The sequence below is a fragment of the Lithobates pipiens genome, unplaced genomic scaffold, assembly GCF_037356315.1.
Source record: "Lithobates pipiens isolate NorthernLeopardFrog02 unplaced genomic scaffold, aLitPip1_a1.2 Scaffold_30, whole genome shotgun sequence".
In the NCBI taxonomy this organism is placed as follows: Eukaryota; Metazoa; Chordata; class Amphibia; order Anura; family Ranidae; genus Lithobates; species Lithobates pipiens.
The window spans coordinates 40,952,132-40,974,933 of record NW_027507791.1 but is presented as its reverse complement, the minus strand read 5'-3'; the positions used below and the strand labels follow the sequence as shown (position 1 = coordinate 40,974,933).

Below are 22,802 nucleotides of genomic sequence, written 5' to 3'. Positions count from 1 at the left end.
TCCTCCACCCCCCTGTGTCATCCACCGCCCACTGTGTCCAACTGTGTCCTCCACCCCCCACGGCGTTCAACTGTGTCCTGCACCACCCACGCTGTGCCTCTGTGTCCTCCACCCCACTCCCCAACAGTATATATATGTATATATATATATATATATATATATATATATATATATATATATATATTGTTTTTGTGCGTGTTTGCAAAATTAAAGTGGCCCGGTCTGGATGAAGTCCAGGGCCAAATTTTTGTCCCAGTCCAGCCCTGGCCATCAGTGATGCCTATCAGTCCCATCAGTGACGCCTATCAGTGCTCATAAGTGTCGCATATCAGTGCCACCCATAAGTACCCATCAGTGCAGCCTTTCACTGGCCATCAGTGTCGCCTGTCAGTGCCTACCAGTGCTGCATATCAGTGCCACCCATCAGTGCCGTCTATCAGTGTCCATCATCAGTGCCCATCAGTGCTGCCTCATTGGTGCCACCTCATCGGTGCCACCTTATCAGTACCAACTTATCAGTGCCCATCAGTGAAGGAGAAAACATACTTATTTACAACTTATTTACTGTAATCATAACCATCTGTGGGATATTGCAGATAAAGGTAGACTCTGATAGAAAATGATTGCCACTGCTTGTCTCCCGACCAGCTACGCCAGATAATGTGGATCAGGGTATAAAAGGAAAAAGACGCTATAATGCCCCATACACACGGTCGAATTTTCCGATGGATTTCCGTCAGATTTTTCATCAGTGACATTTTCCATCGGAATTTCCGTCGCACAAAATTTGATATCTGGATCTCAAATTTTCCGACAACAAAATCCGTTGTCGTAAATTTTGGTCGTGTGTAGGCAATTCCAACACGCAAAGTGGCTATTGAACTTAAATTTTTCTCGGCTCGTCGTACGTGTTGTACGTCACCGCATTCTCGACGTTCGGAATTTCCAACAAGATTTCTGTGACTGTGTGTATGCAAGACAAGTTTGAGCCAACATCCGCCGGAAAAAATCCATGTATTTTGTTGTCGGAATGTCCGATCTTATGTACAGGGCATTATAGTGTAAAATCATTCAACTATTTATTTAACCGCTTCAGCCCCGGAAGATTTTACCCCCTTCCTGACCAGAGCACTTTTTGCGATTCGGCACTGCGTCGCTTTAAGTGACAATTGCGCATTCGTGCGATGTTGCACCCAAACAAAATTGACTTTTTTTTCCCCACAAATAGAGCTTTCTTTTGGTGGTATTTGATCACCTCTGCGTTTTTTATTTTTGCGCTATAAACAAAAAATATCCCCCAAAAATATATGAAAAAACTATTTTTTTTTCCTCAGTTTAGGCCGATACATATTCTTCTACATATTTTTGGTAAAAAAAAAAAAAAAAAAAAATCGCAATAAGTGTATATTAATTGGTTTGCGCAAAAGTTATAGCGTCTACAGAATAGGGGATAGTTTTATAGCATTTTTATTATTTTTTTTTATTAGTAATGACGGCGTTCTGCGATTTTTATCGGGACTGCAACATTATGGTGGACAAATCTTGTCATTTATACAGCGATCAGTGCTATACAAAATGCATTGATTACTGTAAAAATGTCACTGTCAGGGAAGGGGTTAACCACTAGCGATGAAGGGGTTAAGTGTGTCCTAGGGAGTGATTCTAACTGTGGGGGGATGGGCTTCAAGTCACATGACAGCTATCGCTGCTCTTGATGACAGAAAGCGGTGATCTCTGTCATGACACAAGCCAGAACGGGGAAATGCCTTGTTTACATAGGCACTTTCCCATTCTGAGGCTCCGTTACACGATCGCCGGTAGAGACCAGCGCACATCAAGTCCGCCGGTTCCGCGGGCATGTTCGCGCTGTACCCGGCCGGAGCACGCGCACGCCTTCTGGTTTCCCCCGGCTCTTAAAGGGGACGTACAGGTACACCCATTTGCCCACCGCTGCCATTGTGCCGACGTATAGCGGCGGTCGGCAAGTGGTTTATATGTATAAAATTACACTTACGGTACATACGGTATGTGTTTACACACGCCAAGCTGTACAGTCTTTGCCAGTAAACAATTCACCCACGCTTCTGTGTGGACGTGATGACGTCATGTAACAATACAAAATTCTTTAGAATATCAATGTTTCCAAAAAGGTATTTTTTTCAAAACGTAACAATAAATCATTAAAAAAAAAAATCCTCAGTGGCAGTATTTATTACAAATCTGCCTCCTTTTTGCCGTTTCTTCATCGTTTTGGCCTGTATTACCTCTTGACGACTCTCAGGTCCATTCAAAAAAATAAGGATTCCGGCAGTCATAGGCGTTTAGTAAAAGAGGCAGCCAGCTGTGCAAAATATACACCGACATAACAGTTACAACCAATCATCAGAGCGGCTGTGTTCCCCAAATCGGTTTATATATGAAATGTTCATTTTTGAGTGGAGTTTTTTTTTAATATCTTTATGCCCACAGGTATTGAGGACTAAACAACAATTAATTCCCATCCTGTTCTGGGTATATTATGATTCCCCTCTTGGGTCGGGTTTGCCAAGGTGTTAACCTCAATCTCTTTATCGTTCAGAATCCCACTTCCAGTTCGAAGCTGTAGCAGAGACCCTTTCACTGGGATTGTTATATGTTAACCTTCAGTCCTGGCCGGAGTTCTTCTAGCTTTCTTAGTTCTCCCATTGTTTCTTGTGACGCAGGGTTCCTGATCCTAGGAGGGAGGATATAAACAGTCATTAGGTATATATAGAAATATATATAGAAAATATTTCCCAGCATCCTTCAGGATGCCTATTACACCAACCTACTACCACCTTCTTGTATGACTTTAAAGCAGGACTAAACTGCTGAAAGCATTGGCTTCTCCACCCCTATACTGTGTCGTCATATTTAACCACTTGCCGACCAGCCGCCGCAGTTGTACTGGGGCACAATGGCACGTCTGGGCAAAACAACGTTACAGTATGTAACGTGGCTTCGCCCTGTGGCCACTAGGGGGGGCGCGCCCGCTGCTCGCCCCCCGAGCCGACGCGATTGCCCAGCGGTTGCCATCAACGCCAGACTCCCGCGATCGCTCCAGGCACACGGTAAACCGGGATCTCTGTGCATAAACACAGTTTTTGGTTAACTGAGAGGAGAAGTCACAGATCGTCTGTTCATACAGAGTATGAACAGCGATCTATCTCTTCCCCTACACAGTCGCCTCCTCCCTTCAGTTAGAACATACACTAGGGAACACAAAACACAATTAATCCATTGATCGCCCCCTAGTGTTAACTCCTTCACTGACATTTTTACAGTAATCAATGCATTTTTATAGCACTGATCACTGTGTGAATGCCAATGGTCCCAAAAATGTGTCAAAATTGTCCAATGTGTCCGCCATAATGTCATAGTCCTGATAAAAATTGCAGATCGCCGCCATTACTAGTAAAAAAAAAAAAATTATAATAAAAATGCCATAAAACTATTCCCTATTTTGTACATGCTATAACTTTTGTGCACACCAATCAATATGCGCTTATTGCGATTTTTTTTTTTTTACCAAAAATATGTAGAAGAATACATATCGGTCTAAACTGATTAAAAAATATATATTTTGTTTTATATATTTTTGGGGCATATTTATTATAGAAAAGAGTTAAAAATATAGCATTTTTGTCAAAATTGTCGCTCTTTCTTTGTTTATAGCACAAAAAATAAAAACCTCAATCAAGGCAATCAAATACAACCAAAAGAAAGCTCTATTTGTGGGAAAAAAAGGATGTCAATTTTGTTTGGGTGCAACGCCGCATGACCGCGCAATTGTCAGTTAAAGCGACACAGTGCTGAATCGCAAAAAGTGCTCTGGTCAGGAAGGGAGTATAATCTTCCGGGGCCGAAGCGGTTAAAATGATGGTACTTGCACTTATGCGCAGCTTGTGTCTGCCAGGTATCTAGGGCCTAGCAAAGACCAGCAGTGCATATGCCAGTGGTGGAACTATTAGGGTCGCCAAGGTTGCACTTACAACTGGACCCTGCATTCCACCACTGTGACAGCAGGAATGGGGCCCGCTGTGGAATGAAATTGGAGAGCAGACCCCAACAATGGAAGGGTTAAAGCCCAACTTCAGGAATTTTTCAAAATATAATCTTGCTGTGGGGCCCCCTTCACTCTCTTACTTTAAATGGGAAAAAGTGTCACAGGGAGGATGCACACTACAACTTTGCTAACAGCATCTTACAAATCCTTACTACATAGTTAAAACTAATAATAATAAAAATCACACAATAGTCAGACTGCCATGTATATTTTGATAAAATCTGGTGCATGAATCAAGTTCCCAAACTGGAGTAATGGATCAACGCGTTTCACAGTAACACTTTCTTCTTCAGGATCCACGCCTTTTGGCTGTAACCAATGTATCTATCTTCACAATGGTAGCTCCAAGCTGTGGGAAGAGGTCAGTAAGTAACCGGGATACAGCCCACATGCCCCTCAATCCATGTCATAAATGGAACATATTCATCTGTCAACCCAATATCATACAGATTGAACTAAATTAGAGTCATTTTCTCTTAGATGTTTAGATGTCTGAGAACAGCTAACGTAAAGCTCATTCCAATGATCAGTTATACCAATAAAATAAGTTTTAGAATGACCATTTTGTTTTTAAAATTAGCACTTTGTAAATAACATTTTGGTCCATGTGCTTGTATGGGTTCTTAAAATTGTTCTCAGACCAGAGTCTTCATGTGCTGATATTCCTAATGGACCTTTAAAGTGGTTGTAAACTCTTTTAAATCACTTGTACCTATAGGTAAGCCTATAATAAGGCTTACCTGTAGGTACTTTAAATATCTCCTGAACTTGAACAGTTTAGGAGATATTCACTATATGTGCTTCTGCCAACGTCATTGGCACATGCGCACTGAAGAAACAGCCCGCTGGTGCAGTTTTTTTAAGGCCCGTGCTGCGACCAGCAGCTCCTGCGCGCATGCACATCACAGTGCCAGAGCCCGCAAACCCAGGAAGTAACTCCGGTGAAAGATGTTGGCGGTGGGAGTGGAGTATGGGCGGCACTGCAGGGCATAGTTCTAAGGTAAGTTTTTCATAATGAGCTAGTAGTATGCAATGCAATTTTTTTTAAGGTTTACAACCTCTTTAAATACAATGTATTTCTGTGTCTATGTGGACATAATTGTTGAGAGATCAGCCTGATTCTCATGACATCCATCTAAATTTCAGCAATAGAGAACAAAAATACATCCAAATAAAAAATAATGAGGTAACATTCTTGCATCACATTTCTAACAAATTGAATAATGGTAATGGGCTACTGGCGCTACCTCAAACCCTATATAACCTTATTATCTTCCCTATAGACTCTGTGCAAACCCAATATGTGTTTGCTATAATATCCCAACATCCAACTTTCACATATGTAGTTTCTACATTTTCATACCTCATAAAAACTGAAACTAGTAATACAATATCAATATAGCTTGGGGGAGGTACAGGCATTCACATATATCGCTGTTTGACTGTGACCTACTCCATAAGCGCGGCCTTTCTTGTATAATTGTCACATTTCTAACAAATGTTTTCTGAGCAGTGTAAAGAATTGCAGAATTACCCCACCGCTGCTGATAACTTGGGGTGGTAAAGCTGGAGAAATGAGTAATTATTGGCACCGAGCCTTCCTTTGGTACTGTGTATGAAATGTATGAAATGTAAAACTGCCCCAGAATATTGTCTCAGTCAGTCCTGTTATACTCACTGTAATTCCTCTAGCCGGCTTGTTGTCAGAGCTTCCATCAGATCCCTGAAATGAGGACCCTCCAGATTGTTCCCAGCCAGGTTCAGTGTCCTCAGTGTCTGGTTATTTCTTATTCCAGATACCAGGTGGGGACAGGAACTGTCTGTCAGGTGATTATTATTCAAACTGTAGAAGAAGAGAAGAATGTTACCAGAAGAAATTAAATTTCTCCCCCAGGAATGAATGTAACTACAATCCCAATTCCAAAAAATTGGGACACTGTGTAAAATCTACATAAAACATAATGCAATGATATGCAAATCTCATAAAGCCATATTTTATTCACAATAGAAAATAGAAAACATATCAAATGTTTAAACTGAGGAAATGCACAATTTTAAGAAAAAAATAAAGTGATTTTGAAATTGATGGCAACAACTTGTCTCAAAAAAGTTGGGGCAGGGCAACAAAAAGCAAAGTAAGTGATACTGACAAGGAAGAACTGGAAAATACTTTGCAACTAATTAGGTTAACTGTCAACAGGTCAGTAACACGATTGGGTATAGAAAGGGCATTTTAAAGAGTCAGATTGTCTCAGAAGTAAAGTTAGGCAGAGGTTCACCAATCTGTGAAAAGCTGTTTCCAAAAATTGTCGAACGATTTCAAAATAATGTTTCTCAACATAAAATTGCAAAGACTAAAGATATCATCATCTACAGTACACATCATCATCAAAAATTTCCAAGAATCTGGAGAAATCTCTGTGCGCAAGGGACAAGGCTAAAACACAATATCAGATGCCCGTGATCTTCGGGTCCTCAGGCAGCACTGCATTAAAAACAGACATGATTCTGTGATGGACATCACTGCATGGGCTTAAGAATACTTCCAAAAATCACTGTCAGTGAAGACAGTTTGCCGTGCCATCCAAAAACGCAAGGTAAAGCTCTATCATGCAAAGAAGAAGCCATATCTGAACATGATCCAGAAATATCGCCATCTTCCCTGGACCAAAAGTAATTTAAAATGGTCTGTTGCAAAGTGGAAAACTATTCTGTGGCCAGACAAATTGAAATTTGACATACTTTTTGGCAACCATGAGTGTGGTGTCACCAGACTAAAGAGGGACCTTCTGGCTTGTTATCAGTGCCCAGTTCAAAAGTCTGCTTCTGATAACGTATTAACTACAAAATGTACGTCTAGGCGTTTATGGTCACATCAATTCTGGATACCAGCTTCCGGTTTCTCCTTATCCACAAGTGGAACACACGCCAGCTCAGGACACGAGCCCAGCGGCAAGAGGTCCCCTCATACAATTTTGCAGGCTATCCTCTGTGTCAGGTTAGGCACCCACAAATGTAAGCAGACATCTTTTATGTATATGCAGTTTTAAAAATAAAATACAGTATTGCACTATGTAGTTTTCTTTTGTCTTTCCACATGGGAACATTGGTGGAGAGGAGGTCATATCACTGAAGATCCATCTGGTAACATAGGGTATCCAATTCCAGGATTTCCCAAAAGCGCATTAGATCTTTTTTTAATTAAAGAGGTCACAACCATCTGGTGACCATTTTTAATTCTGAGCACATTGGGTGGTCCCTATAGACATACACTGAAGGGATTCCCTTTTGTTTTTGATTTGGGTCTATTAATTTAAGATACAGCGTTGAATATTATGGATGTTTTATAGTTTCATCAAATTTTATTGATTAACTTTTTGACCACTTTATCATATCCGATATGGGTCTCAATATTGCACAATAAGCACATGTTCACTTTAACCCTTGGTTTATTGTTTGTTGTAAAGTTTATTGTTGCACTTTATACACAGGTTCACTTTATTTCCATGTCATATAAGGGTTTTACACATTATCACCCAGCACCCCCATCACTCTTTTATTACCTAATTTATCTAATTGCACAGTGCTTTGTTCACTGGTTTGGGGAGCAGCTTTGATATAAGGTAGCATTTAAGTATTGTGGTTCCCCTTTTTCATATCTGAACATGATCCAGAAACACCGCCGTCTTCCCTGGCCCAAAGTTAATTTAATGGTCTGTTGCAAAGTGGAAACCTATTCTGTGGCCAGACGAATTTAAATTTGATATTCTTTTTGGCAACAATGTCATGTCTAAAGAGGAGAGGAACCTTCTGACATGTTATCAGTGCTCAGTTTAAAAGCCTGCATCTCTTAGTGCATATGGAATGGGCAGCTTACACATCTGGAGATGCAACATCAATGCTGTAAGATAGATCCAGGTTTTAGAGCACATGATATGTGAATGGGGAGAGTATGATCAGCCCAGGGTTTTCTCCCCCATTCACAGATTTTGTTACAAATGGTGTAATCAAGAAGAAAATTTCCAAGTGGTGGAAGAGGAAGGAGAGGTATGTCCCTGTCGGACCATCTGTGCAGCTGTTTTGAAGACCCAAAGCTGTTAACCACTGTAGTGCTGGAAGTTCAGGGACAAAAGGAGCACAGGCATCCCTAAAATTAAGATTTATCCAGAATCCAGCTGTTTGCACAGTATGGGCTATACTTCATTACAGGTAAGTGACATGACCAAAGCTGTAGAATTTTTTTTAGCTAAACCTCAGAAGAAGATACAGCAGTTTAAAATTGTCAGGACAATTTTAGTCAGAGATAATAGGCCTAATCGGAATAAGACTTATTTAATTTCTGGGAATACAGCATGCTTTGTTCTACAGCAGGTGGTGTCCCAGGTATCACAACTCCACCCTCACATTTCCACCAGGTTGCCTTAATTATCTTGCAATAGGTAAAGGGGTTACTTTGATGTCTTGTCCAAAGCTAAGACATTATGCTGTCTAGAGGTTGTATCCCTTTAAGAACCCAAGTCAGCAAGGCTTTACTTGTTGTGTCTTTCTCCATTTCACCCTTCAGTATGCCCTGGTGGAGAATCTTGTCCAGGTGTGTCGTGAAAGAGGACAACTTCTCCCCCTCTTCTTGATTGGTGTGTTCAAAGAGATATATCAGTTCAGCATAGTTTTCCACTCTTCAGTAGATCTCAAAAGGCTTCCTTAGCAGTGCAGCCTGCTTTATTTCTTCTTAGATTCCAAGTGACATCTTTAAGCAGGCTCTTGCACACTTTTAATTCTCTGTCTTTTTATGGTGTCTGGCACCTCCCATTCTTACACAGCTTGGTACTACTTGGTTGACACAAGTGTTAAAGTTCTCTTCTACTGATTGTACAGGGGTAAATCCACAGCTTTAGTATCTATATTGATAGGTGCAAATGAGCACTTCACAAAACTTTCAACTAGTCTTCTGGCATTCATGGAGCAAAACACTGGAGAAAATCCTGATGGAGTGGAGGCTGCTTTAACCAGATCTGGATCTGGCAACATCTTGCTAGAACTCTAAATGACTTTCTGGTGAGTTCAGGTGAATTACCTGCAACTTTTCGTCACTTGTGATATGCAAGCTCTCATCATAGAAGCAGGCTGGAATTTCCTACCTCTACTCTACTCTAGCAAAGCGTAGATATTGGCTTAGTCCATTTTCATGTCTTGCATGAACACTCACTGATAGGAAGCTAGTGTAAAAGGACCAGACAGCAACCCTGGACAAGCCCCCACTCCTAGCGCTCACCCTCCAAGGAATCACTAAAAATTGTGCTCTTTTGTCCACCACCTGCAATGAACCACCCAACTTGCCCAAAACTCATTGACACCCCTTGTGTGGTTTGACAGGCTTTAAACAAAAAAAAGCAAAAAAAGCCTTAAGGGATAAATGCAACGGTAAGTTAATGGTATGCAAAGACAAGTATAACAGGCACAGTGGAAAACAACAATAGTACAGGAAATATTCTTAAAATTCTAACCCACATACTGGACTGTGATGGACAATACTGCAACAAGCTCAACAGAAAAATACAGTGACCCTTTATACCTGTCAGACAGAGTAGCATAGTGATACATAAGTGAGGACTCCCGACAGGCCCCTTCCCAATGGTTATGGGTAAACCAGCACCTCTCACACTAAAAGTAAATTTGCTCTCAGGAACCTCCTGAGTTGGAGCACTCACATACATTTCTGATCCTACATACATTTCTGATCTCAAAAGGGGCAACACTATCCAGCATGGTACAAAAGGGCAAAAAACAATACCTAAAAAATAGGTAATACTGTATATACCATTTACACAATGTGTTCACTAAGCTGCTTTATTTTATCACATTTGCCATATAGGTGAAGTTAAAATTTAATAGAATAAAGTTGTCAACAGTGGAGTTTACTCCACCACCCTCTGCCATCTTGGGATAATAAAGCCAGAGAGATTATTATTTATTGGCATTAAGAGGCATTGTATGGAGCCCCTCCAGTACCGTGCTATGTATCCCTAAATCCTAAAGCGCGCTGAATGTCGGATGATTTCTGCTGAACCAGCCAATATTCAGCCTGCACATGGGTGGAGACACTGATATCATCCTACACATGGTTATCAGACAGTGTATGGAATATAAAACTCTACCAGAAATATTGTCTGTCAATCCTGTTATACTTACTGTAATTCCTCTATCCGGCTTGTCGTCAGAGCTTCCATCAGATCCCTGAAATGAGGACCCTCCAGATTGTTCCAGGACAGGTCCAATGTCCTCAGTGTCTGGTTATTTCTTATTGCAGATGCCAGGTGGGGGCAGGAACTGTCTGTCAGATGATTATTATACAAACTGTAGAAAAAGAGAAGAATGTTATCAGAAGAAAAGGAATTTCTCCCCTAGAAAGCAATGAACTATCCTCTACATCTGCCTTTCTCAACTTTTTCAATAAACAGGAACCCTTGGAAAAATGTTCATGTCTTGGGGAACCCTTGCAAAATTATTACATCTCTAGCTCATGGCACATTTTCATGGCCAGCATGTTGTAAATATAATAATACATACAGTGCCTTGAAAAACTATTCATACCCCTTAAAATGTTCCACATTTGGTCATGTTATAACCAAAAACGTAAATGCATTTTATTGGGATTTTAGGTGATAGACCAACAAAAAGTGGCACATAATTGTGAATTGGAAGGAAAATGATAAATGATTTCCAAAATCTTTTACAAATAAATATCTGAAAAGTGTGGCGTTCCTTTGTATTTAGCCTCCTTTGCTCTGATACCCCTAACTAAAATCTAGTGGAATCAATTGTCTTCAGAAGTCACCTAGATAGTAAATAGAGTCCTCCTGTGTGTAATTTAATCTCAGTATAAATACAGCTGTTCTGTGAAGCCCTCAGAGGTTTGTTAGAGAACCTTAGTGAACAAACCGCATCATGAAGGCCGAAGAACACACCAGACAGGTACAGTATTGTCTCAGGGGGGCTGAATACAAATGCATGCCACCCTTTTCATATACACTTGAGTGATAAAGTTTTTGCCCCCTTTCTGATTTTTTATTTTTTTTTGCAATTTGTCACACTTAAATGACTCAGATCACCAAAGAAATGTTATTGTTACACAAAGATAACTAGAGTAAATAAAAAAATGCAGTTTTTAAATGATGGTTTCATTTATTAAGGAAAAAAAGCTGGAAAAAAATATGTGAAAAAGTAATTGTCCCCTAAACCCAATAACTGGTTGTGCCACCCTTGGTGGCAACAACTGCAATCAAGGGTTTACGATAACTGGCAATGAGCTTTTCACATTGCTGTGGAGCAATTTTGGTCCACTCTTCTTTGCAGAATTGTTTTAATTCAGCCACATTGGAGGGTTTTCCAGCATGAACAGCCTGTATAAGGTCATGATACAGCATCTCAATTGGATTGAAGTCCAGACTTTGACTATGCCACTCCAAAACCTAAATTTTGCTTTGTTTATACCATTTGGAGGTGGACCTGCTGTTGTGTTTCGGATCATTGTCCTGCTGCATAACCCAAGTGCACTTGAGCTTGAGGACACAAACTGATGGCCGGACATTCTCCTTTAAGATTTTCTGGTAGAGCTCAGAATTCATGATTTCATCAATAATGGTAAGTCTTCGAGGTCCTGAAGCTGCAAAGCAGCCCCAGATCTTCATGCTACCACGATCATGTCTGACTGTTGGTATGATGTTCTTGTTATGAAATGCTATATTAATTGTATGCCAGATGTAATGGGATGCACACCTTCCAAAAAGATACATTTTTGTCTCATCAGTCCACGAAATATTTGCCTAAAATATGTTTTTTGGTAAATGTGAGATGAGCCTTTGTGTTCTTTTTGGTCAGCAGTGGGTTTGGCCTTGGAACTCTTTCATGAATGCCATTTTTGCCCAGTCTCTTTCTTATTGTTGAATCGTGAACACTGATCTTACCTGAGGCAAGTGAGGCCTGCAGTTCTTTAGATGTTGTTCTGAGTTCTTTTATGACCTCCTGGATGAGTCATTGTTGTGCTCTTGGAGTGATTTTGGTTGGCCAGCCACTCCAAGTAAAGTTCACCACTGTTCCAAGTTTTCTCCATTTGAAAATAATTGCTCTCACCGTGGTTCACTGGCATCCCAAAGGCTTAGAAATGGCTTTGTAATCATTTCCAGGCTGATACATGTCAATGACTTTGTTTCTCATCTGTTCTTGAATTTCTTTAGCTCACGGCATGATGTGTTGCTTAGAATACTTCACTTTGTCAGACAGGTTCTATTTAAGTGATTTTTTTTGATTCAACAGGTCTGGCAGTAATCAGGCCTGGGTGTGGCAAGTGAAATTTAACTCAGCTTTCCAAAAAATTGTGGTTACTCTTAGTTCATTTATGATTCAGCAAGGGAGGGTGCAATTACTTTTTCACATAGGGCCAGGCAGGTTTGAACAGCTTTTTTTCCCCTTACTAAATGAAATAATAATTTAAAAACTGCATCTTGGATTTACTCTGGTTATCTTTGTGTAATATTAAAATTAGTTTGATGACCTGAATCATTTAAGTGTGAGAAATATGCAAGAAAATAGAAAACCAGGAAGGGGGGCAAATACTTTTTCACAGCACTGTATTTATTTGCAAAAAAATGTTGAAAACCATTTGTCATTTTACTTCCAATTGACAATTATAGTATGGGCCACTTTGTGTTGGTCTATCATATAAAATCTCAATAAAATACATTTACTTTTTTGGTTGTAACATGAAAAATGTAGAAAATTCTAAGGGGTATAAAAAAATGTTCAAGGCACTGTAAAAGATCAAAGGATGTGGTGTATCTAGGACATACATGAAATGGAGGAAATAATGTTTGTGGCCAGAAAAGAAACATCAACAGTGAAAATTTTATTGACACTTACATTGGTGGTCAATGGCAAAGTACCTTCTTATATCGGTAATCAGTGTAGTAGCCCTATACATTGGTTGCTGATGGGAGAAGACGTGGGATTGGGGAGTGGGGAGTGGGAGTAGGCCAGTCTTACATTGTTGACCAGTGGAAAACAACCCACCTCTGGAGGAACCCCAAGGTTTCAAGGAACACTTGTTGACAAACCCTGCTCTTCATGAAGAGAGCTCATTTATCTCTATTGAAATCATTTATGCTAGATCACTTTGCAAAACTCCAGGAAATTCTATAACCTATCCAATCTTTATTGTAAAAGAAGAATGTAAAATGTAGTTTTAGTTCCCCCTTAGCTTCAGCCTGATATAGAAATTGCATATTCAAAATAATATTAATATAGAACAGGGATATGCAATTAGCAGACCTCCAGCTGTTGCAAAACTACTATTCCCATGAGGCATAACAAGACTCTGATAGCCACAAGCATGACACCCAGCCACAAGCATGACCCTCAGTCAGTCCTGTTATACTCACTGTAATTCCTCTATCCGGCTTGTTGTCAGAGCTTCCATCAGATCACTGCAGTGACCCTTCAAATAGTTCCAGGACAGGCTCAGTGTTTTCAAAGTCTGGTTATTTCTTATCCCAAATGCCAGGTGGGGGCAGGAACTGTCTGTCAGGTGATTACTATCTAAACTGTAGAAGAGAAGAATGTTATCAGAAGAAAATGAATTTCTCCCCCAGGAATGAATGTAACTATTCTCTACATGAATTGAACTCATTTCTCTTTGTTGGAATCATTTATATTATATCACTTTATAAAATGTCAGTAAATCCTATACCTTATCCCAGCCTTTATAAAAATTGGCTTCAAATAATGGTGGGCTCGGGCCAAAGAGCACTGCGCCCTAAGCCCAACCAATAATGTGACAATAGAAAATTTATATTCGCTATTGTCTTCCTGCTTCTCTGTCCGGCCAATCAGGAAGCCGGTCCTAAGACCCAATTGGCTAAGAGGAGAAGTGACTGTATTAGCCCCGGCGGGGAGGGGGGGATGTACAGGGAGATCTGGGAGCACCAGCCGCCACTCTGCCTGGCTGTGCATGGATGTAGAGATGACATGTAGGCTGGTATGAAGTGTGATCCACTGGGTGTATGGTAGAGGACTGCGATTAGTCATTGCTGGCTGACTTCCCGATCCAGGCTTGCTGGAATTCTCCAGGGATGAGATGCAGTGCTGCATCATTTTCCTCCCCTGGAACACGAGGAGGGCTGCTTCTAAATAATCCTGGCTGGTCCTGGCAGGGATCCCCTGCTGTCACCATTGGCTGTGCGCTCCCTGCACTGGCTGGTTATGCATGGCAACGATAATGAGCAGCTTCTTCAAGGTGAGTGCCAGAATCTGCAAAGCACAAACTCAGCATTTTGCCTGATCATCCATGCTGTTGTATGAGCTGCTAGAAGTCCATCCTGATCCTAATGTTTAGGGATGGCATGGGCTGCAGGAATGTTTTTTTGCTGGCATGAGCATTGGATGGGGGGATTTCACTTTTGTAGCTGTATGCTTCCAAGTCTGCAGCTCTGCAGTAAATCTGTTTTATAAATAATTTATGTGATTACATATAGTCAATAAGGGCTTGAAGCTTCCCTGTCTTACAACTTGTACAGCCAGTGCTCCTGAAAAGTACCAGCTGATCTGCCTAATACACTGGCAAGGATTATGCTGCTGTCCATTTGGAGTGTCACTGGTCACCCCCCACACTGGTGCTGCAGAATGCTTTATAAAAGGATTAATGCTCTGCATCTGGGAAGGGCTGGATGCTTTACATCCAGCTATAGACAAGAAGAGAGCAGTTTTAGTGTTGATTCTCTTGATCAACAGGGGGGGGGGGGGGGGTGCTGTGAAAGCAGCTGTTTGGTCCTACTACTTGAAAAGACACAGCCATCTGTCTCCCATGTGGGGTGGAGTCGTCGCTGTCTGTCTCATGTTCTTAATACTATGTATTGCCCCTTTAGCATTAATGACAGCATGCAATGTTTTGTAATTGTTGTCTATGAGGCCCTGAATTCTTGCTGGTGGTATAGCTGCTCATTTGTCTTGGCAAATGCCTTCAGGTCATGCAAAGTCTTTGGTCAATTGCATGGACCGCACGTTTAAGATCTCCCCAGATTGGCTTGATGATATTAAGGTCAGGAGACTGCGATGACCACTTCAGAACCTTCACCTTTTCTTCTGTAACCACTGGAGGGTCAACTTTGCCTTGTGCTTAGAGTCAATGTTGTGCTGGGCAGTCCAAGAGAGTCCAAAGTGCAGCTTTACTGCAGACGAATGCAAATTGTCTGCCAGTATTTTCTGATAACTTGCTGCATTTACCTTTTCATTAATTTTCACAAGATTCCCCATGCCTTTAGAGACCAAATTTTCCACTTCTTAATAAGTGATTAAACTGTACTGACTGGCATATTCTTAGCTTTGGATATTTTTCTTATATCCTTTTCCACCTTTATAAAGTTCCATTACCTTGTTATGCAGGTCTTTTGACAGTTCTTTTCTGCTCCCCATGGCTCAGTATCCAGCCTGTTCAGTGCATCCACATGAGAGCTAACTAACTTATTGACTATGTATACTGTACACAGACACAAATTACAATTTAAAAAGCCACAGATGTGGGAAATTAACCTTTAATTGCCATTTTAACTTTTGTGTGTCACCTTGTGTGTCTGTACCAAGGCCAAACATTCCAGGAGATTGAAACTTTTCATCAGGGCCATTTGGGTGATTTCTGTTATCATTAGGATTTTAACAGGAGCCAAACGACTATGTGATAATAAATGGCTTCATGTGATCACTATTCTTAAAGAAAGACATTTTTTTGGCATGATCAGTCATATTTTCAATATTAATACCAACAGTTGACGATTTACAAAGTTTGTTCACGAAACTGCTTTACTGTATCAATGTGTGATACAGGTGAAGGTACTCTTCATAATCCTATGGCTGTGATGTCACATCCAATTCTGGTAATGGTGTGCAGCACTGGAGATTTACTCAACCATTGCTGATGTCTTAGAGTGGTAAGACCATTAATTATTGACATTAAGGGGCATAGTAAGAGCCTTCCTCTTGTTCTGTGTGATATATCCCTTAATCCTGCTGGGTGAAGACACTGAAATGACCATACAGAAGAATATCACACAGTGCATTAAATGTAAAGCTGTCCCAGAATTATTGTCTTCCTGTTATACTCACTGTAATGCCTCTATCAGGCTTGTTGTCAGAGCTTCCATCAGATCCCTGAAATGAGGACCCTGCAGATTGTTAGTAGACAAGTCCAGTGTCCTCAGTGTCTTGTTATTTCTTATTCCAGATGCCAGGTGGGGGCAGGAACTGTCGGCCAGGTGATTCGAGGACAAACTGTAGAAGAAGAGAAGAATGTTACCAGAATAAAATGAATTTCTCCCCCAGGAATGGATGAATTTTTTTAGGCACCCAAATGCATTACTTTTCATTTTTCAACATTCAAACTTAATTTTCCATGTAGTTACCCACCTCATTATTTTATTTAGGTCATCTTGTAAGGTTCCAACATCTTGCTGTGAAGTTATTAGCTACTTAGCTTTGTATCATCCACAAATATTGAGATTAAGCTGTTTATCCCATCCTCTAGATTTTTTATGAATAAATTAAACAGGATTTGTCCCAGGACAGATCCTTGGGGGGCCCCACTTACCATACCAGACCATTCTGAGTAATCGCTATTTATCACCACCCCCTGGACCTGCCCCTGTAGCCAGTTTTCAATCCAGGTACATACCCTATAGTCCATGCCAACAGACCAGTTTGTAAAGTAGACGTTTATGGGGAACTGTATAAAATGCCTTTGCATAATCCAGATATACCTCTTCCACAAGCCTTTCTTTATCTAGATGGCAGCTTACTTCCTCATAGAATGATAATAGATTGGTCTGGCAAGAATGATCCTTCATGAATCCATGTTGATTACTACTAATGATACCATTTTCATCAGCAAATTCTTGGATATAATCCCTTATCATCCCCTCCAATATCTTGCAGACTATTGATGTAAGGCTGACTGGCCTGAAGTTTTCAGGGATATATCTCGTTTTTTAAATATTGGTAACATGTTGGCTCTTCTCCAATCAGCGACCATTACCATTCCAGTCAGTAAACTGTCCATAGGAACAATGGTCTAGCTATCACCTGACTGAGTTCCTTAGGGAACCTCGGGTGTAAGTTATCGGTTTATGGTGATTTATTTGGGATATGTTTTTTCAAGTCTATGTCTGATACTGGCTTCTGTTAGCCACAAGGGTACATTCTGTGAGGTGTTATTTAGAGGTCGACCGATATGGGTTTTTCTCTGGCCGATGCCGATGCCGATATTTAGAAATCATGGCGGCTGATAGCCGATATATGATGCCGATTTTTTTGGGCCGATATGTTAGGCCGATTTTATTTTATTTATTTATTTTTTTCCTTTTTTATTTATTATTTTTTATTTTTAATCCCCCTTGATCTAATACACTTTTCTCACTGGGGCGTTTTTCAGGCGCTTTTGGGCTAAAAATAGTGCGTGTAAAGTGCCTGCAAAATGGCTGCCCTGCAGTCTGTGTGAAAGACAGAGTGCTTTCACACTGAGGCGATGCGCTGTCAGGATCTTAAAAAAAAAAAGTCCTGCAAGCAGCACGTTTGGAGTGGTGTATACCGCTCCTCTACCACTCCTGACCATTAATATGAATGGGCACCACTGCCGATGCGTTTTGGCAGCAGTGCTTCATGGGCACATTTAACCTCTTCCTTGGCCGCTAGCTGGGTTATATGCGCCCCACTAGCAGCCAAATAGCACCGCTAAAATGATGGTAAAGAGCCGCTAAAACTTGCGTTTTACCATCAACGCCTGCCCGCTCCAGTGTGAAAGCAGCCTTCATAAGTGATACAGAAAATTTCTTACATTTAAACATTTATTAAACAAAACAAACCTCCAATCAGTTTACTTGTATGTATGATTTAGATAAAAAAAAAAAACCTATATATTAAATAAAAACAGGTAGTCAAAACTTTTGGACGAAAAATTTTATTTTATTTTATTTTTATTTTTTAAATAGTGTATTTTTTCCCCCCAAAAAATGCATTTGAAAGACCTCTGTGCAAATGCCGTGTGACATAAAATATTGCAACAACCGCTATTTTATTCCCTAGGATCTCTGCTAAAAAAATATATATAATTTTTGGGGGGTCTAAGTGATTTTCTGGCAGAAAATACAGGATTTTTACTTGTAAGCAACAAGTGTCAGAAAAGATTTAGTCTTTAAATGGTTAAACTGAGAACTTCTACACACTGAGATGACTTCATTCATTCAAGTGTAAACATTGTATCTTTCTGTTCTTTTCTTGGCAGCCTGCCCAGAGAGGAGGAAAGTGTTTCTATGATGACTCAGGCAACTTACACTGACTTCTATTACAGAAGTCATTTCAAAGTCCCGCTGCAGTTCTAAATCGGCTTTTTATCAGCACAATCGGCCGATGCCGATTATTTTAAAAACGGCAAATATCGGCCGATATATCGGTCGACCTCTAGTGTTATTAACATTACAGTCTTGGTTACTATATTCCCTCTTTTTCCTTTGTAAAAACTGAAGAGAAGAATTAATTTAAAACCATTGCCTTTTCTTTGACTTTTTTAACTAAATTCCTTTCAGCATCCTTTATGGGGCTAAAATGCTCTGGTCTCACTTTCTTACTGTTAAAGTATTTAAAACATTTATTGGGATTTTCTTTTACTTTTCTCCACTATGTGTCTTTCATGGTCTATTTTAGCAGCCCTGATTGCGCTCTTACACTTCTTAGTTTCCATTCCTTGTATTTTTGGAATGCTGACAACTAAAAAATGAATCGTAACAAAATGCACATTATTATTATTATTATACACAATGTATATAGTGCCAACAGTTTATGCAGTGCTTTAAAATGTATAGGGGGAAACACAATTACAGTACACTTCAATACAAAAGGTACAGGAGGGCCCTGCTCTTCCAGCTTCCTAATCTCACAATGATCAATTTTAAGATCCTGCACATACACAGGCTTATCATGGAATGTTTTAAATGTACACTGTCCCAGAATATTATAGTCCTGTTATACTCACTCTAATTTCTCTATCCGGCTTGTTGTCAGAGCTTCCATCAGATCCCTGAAATTAGGACCCTCCAGATTGTTCTTAGACAGGTTCAGTGTCCTCAGTGTCTGGTTATTTCTTATTCCAGATGCCAGGTGGGGGCAGGAACTGTCTGTCAGGTGATTATCATCCAATCTGTAGAAGAAGAGAAGAATGTTAGGAAAAGAAAAATAATTTCTCCCCCAGGAATGAATGTAACTATTCTCTACATGAATGGAGCTCATTTCTCTTTATTGGAATCATATATATTAGATCACGTTATAAAACTTCAGTGAATAGAACTTTATACAAACATTTTTCTAATGGAGTAGACCACCCCAATATTGTCATCCATGTGTAGAGATGGAGATATCTCCATACACAGGATGAACACAGAATACCACTGACATGACTCATATTGTTCCTAATCTGCTGGCAATGAGTATAGCCCTCCAAAAATGCACTGTCCCCACTGCGCCAATAAATAATCAGTGACAACTATCAGTGAAAATAAAAAATGTGAAATGAAAATTGAAAATCAAAAGCAGATATCAGTAAAAGAAACAAAGCTGCTACTTTAGTGAGAATGATGCTTATAAGAATAAATTAAACTTCCAAACGTGTACTGCAAAAATATTTGACACTAATGCCATTGACAGAAAGAGAATGATGCTCATGCTTAGTTCAGTTTATCGGAAGCAGTGGCTGGGAAGTGGTGAGAGCTTATAAGGCACACTTTGAGTTCCACTATAACCGCAGTGCAACGCCCGAGCTTTTGGTGAAAGTTTGCTGTGATTATTTCAATTGATGCTGGCATTTTTTATTTAACATGTGAGTTGATATATTGAAGTGATGTGTGAGTTGTTTGAATACATTTTTAAACTGTATCACGCTATGTGGAGCATTGTATTTTACTTTTTACATATGGATAAGCCTTGCCTGGAATGATTGAGGGATAGACCCAAGAGGGGGTTTATACTGCTTTTTTGCCAAACACGAAAGTGGGAGGCAACATCAGCCAGTGAGTGTGTTTCCATTGGGCGAGGTGTCACGAGCACATTGGTGTAGTGGAAGTCTGAAGGAGTTTGTGAAGATTGATTCCCTTTTGTGATTTTCAACATTCTGTTTAATGGACTTTTAGTTCTCTATATCACTGCATCACCGGGTGATAAATTGAATATTTTCACTTTGCACATTTGTTACATTGTTATGAGCGCTACTTAAATGATTTTTCAAATATTTTTGCACTACATGTTTGGAGGTATAATTTATTCATATATGACTCATATTGTGTTATAATCTCCTTGTGTATGGAACATGATTTGTATCCATGTTAGTGATTGCTAGAAGTAATCAGGGCTGTACTGATTTTGGGGAGAGGTTCTGTGGCGTTCAGGTCTTTTACCTCTCCCCAACCAGAAGGGACCCCTTCAGGAGAGTCCCTCACCAAGCACTTGATGGACCAGCTTTGGCTGTGCCTAAGACGCAGGGATGCCCTGGCATTGGCTTAAGTAGACCAATCAGTACCTTGCTCTAGTCAGGAGCCTTGCACCCCAGGGGGTTCATGATTACCATTCCTCTTCACAGGTTTGGCCATTTCTTTACCCTCTGTGCACTTTTTTGTGTGCTGTATTTTCACAGTTCACGTTTGTTGTTCACAGGAGATTCGACTAGCACTGCTGTCAGGAAAGGTTCCACCTGCTGATGATACTGTCTGACACTTGGTGTGCAGTACTGTGGTCCACCAGCAGGTGTCTCCTGACAGTCTGGAACTGCCTGGGGAGCCTTCCCCTGTTGATAGTATTTTATGATCCTTGGGCCGCAGTACTGGTGTCCACCAGCGGGTGGTTCCTGGCAGTGTGGGGCCGACATCATCTCCTGCAATTACGTGTCACCTGAGTAATTGCAGGAGGTGTGTATAAGTACCCGGCAGACACACTGATGCCTTGCCTTGGTATCTTCCTTGCGCTGTGAACCTGTGAAGCTGTGAACCTGTTCGTTTCCTGAACTCTGGACTCTGAGCCTTGTACCTGATCTGTCCCTCCTGTGATCCATCCATCCTCTCTTTGTCCTGTTTGTCTTCCATCCCCAGCTGCTGAACCCTCGTTGTCGACCCTGGCCTGGCCCTGTTTATGATTCCGGTATTCCCCTTTACTTGTATATATTTGTCTGTTAGTATTTGTGGGTTTCTGTTGGTGATTGTTTGGTTGCACATTGTAGTATATTGGAGGCGGTTGTGTTTATTCTCTTATCTTAATAAATTATATATTTTCACCTTATCTGCATTTGTTCCTCTGTTGCTGTCCACACAGCTCTGGTCATATCAGATATGTGACAACTGCACTGTGGAGCTTAAAATCAAAAAATCAAAAAAAAAAGAGTTCTTGTAGTTGTTTTAACAATATTTAAAACTTTTAGATTTTTTTTGTAACTACACAAAATACACTATCATGTAACTTGTAAATGCCATTTTAACTTTGTATCCCTGAAAGATGGGACTCACTATCTTTATTTTGAGAATGTCTAAGGGTCTAGTTACACTAATGTCAATAGAAACAACGTTCCCAGATAAGCTGATGGGAGGAGGGGTTACATAGTTAGTCAGGTTGAAAAGAGTCCATCTAGTTCAGACATCACCAAAAAGCGTGCCGCGGTCCAGGACTGGCCCCAGTCACTGTTTCATCCGGCCCAGCCGCAGTCCCATCATTTAGGATCCTGAATAGCTGCCCTCACTGCTGTCATCCTTATCGAGTTGTTATCAGTGGCAGGACAGCTCTGCATGGATGGCAGGAGAATGACATTGGAGGTAGTACAGCTCCGGATGGACAGCGGTAGCTGCCAAGTTAACTAGCAGGTGATTGGTTGCTAGCAATCATTAATAGTAATTAGAAAAAACTGCGCTATTCAAAAAAAACGCCCTTTAAGCAGCAGCTCAAATCTGGAGGGAGTCTATTCCACATTTTTACAGCTCTTACTGTGAAGAAACCTTTCCGTATTTAAGATGAAATCTCTTTTCCTCTAGACGTAAAGAGTGTCCACTTGTCCTCTGTGATGATCTTAAAGGGAATAACTCAACATTAAGTTCACTATATGGACCACTTATGTATTTTTACACAGTGATCATATGCCCTTTTAATCTCCTCTTTTCAAGAGTGAATAAATTCAGTTCCTCCAATCTTTCCTCATAGCTGAGCTCCTCCATGCCTCTTATCAGTCTGGTTGCCATTCTCTGAACTTTGTTTAGTTCCCTGATATCCTTTTTGTGAACAGGAGCCCAAAACTAAACTTCATATTCCAGGTGAGGTCTTACTAATGATTTGTACCAGGGCGAAATGATATATCTATCTCTGGAGTCCACACCTCTCTTAATATGAGAAAGGATTTTGCTCGCTTTGGAAACTGCAGCTCGGCATTGCATGCTATTATTAAGCTTATGATCTATCAAAACCCCCAACTTCTTCTCCACTATGTATTCCCCCATTTGTACTCCCCCTAGTATGTATGATGCATGCATATTCTTAGACCCCAAGTGCATAACTTCACATTCATCTACATTAAATCTCATCTGCCACATAGTCGCACAATTAAATTGCATTGAGGTTGGCTTGAAAGTTGGAGATATCCTGTAAGGACATTATTTCA

The 22,802-nt window shown here is 40.4% G+C and overlaps 1 protein-coding gene across 1 annotated transcript in view; it reads right to left on the bottom strand.

Moving 5' to 3' along the window:
* Positions 1-1,405: 1,405 nt before the first annotated feature.
* LOC143942692 (NACHT, LRR and PYD domains-containing protein 3-like) overlaps positions 1,406-22,802 on the bottom strand; it is a 235,938-nt gene continuing 214,541 nt past the window's right edge. The window contains exons 18-22 of the mRNA XM_077464073.1: positions 16,235-16,399; positions 13,519-13,680; positions 10,274-10,438; positions 5,763-5,927; positions 1,406-2,713 (exon numbers count right to left, since the gene is read on the bottom strand). Coding sequence (XP_077320199.1) covers positions 2,629-2,713; positions 5,763-5,927; positions 10,274-10,438; positions 13,519-13,680; positions 16,235-16,399 — 742 coding nt within the window. The 3' untranslated portion in view covers positions 1,406-2,628. The remainder of the gene's footprint in view (positions 2,714-5,762; positions 5,928-10,273; positions 10,439-13,518; positions 13,681-16,234; positions 16,400-22,802) is intronic.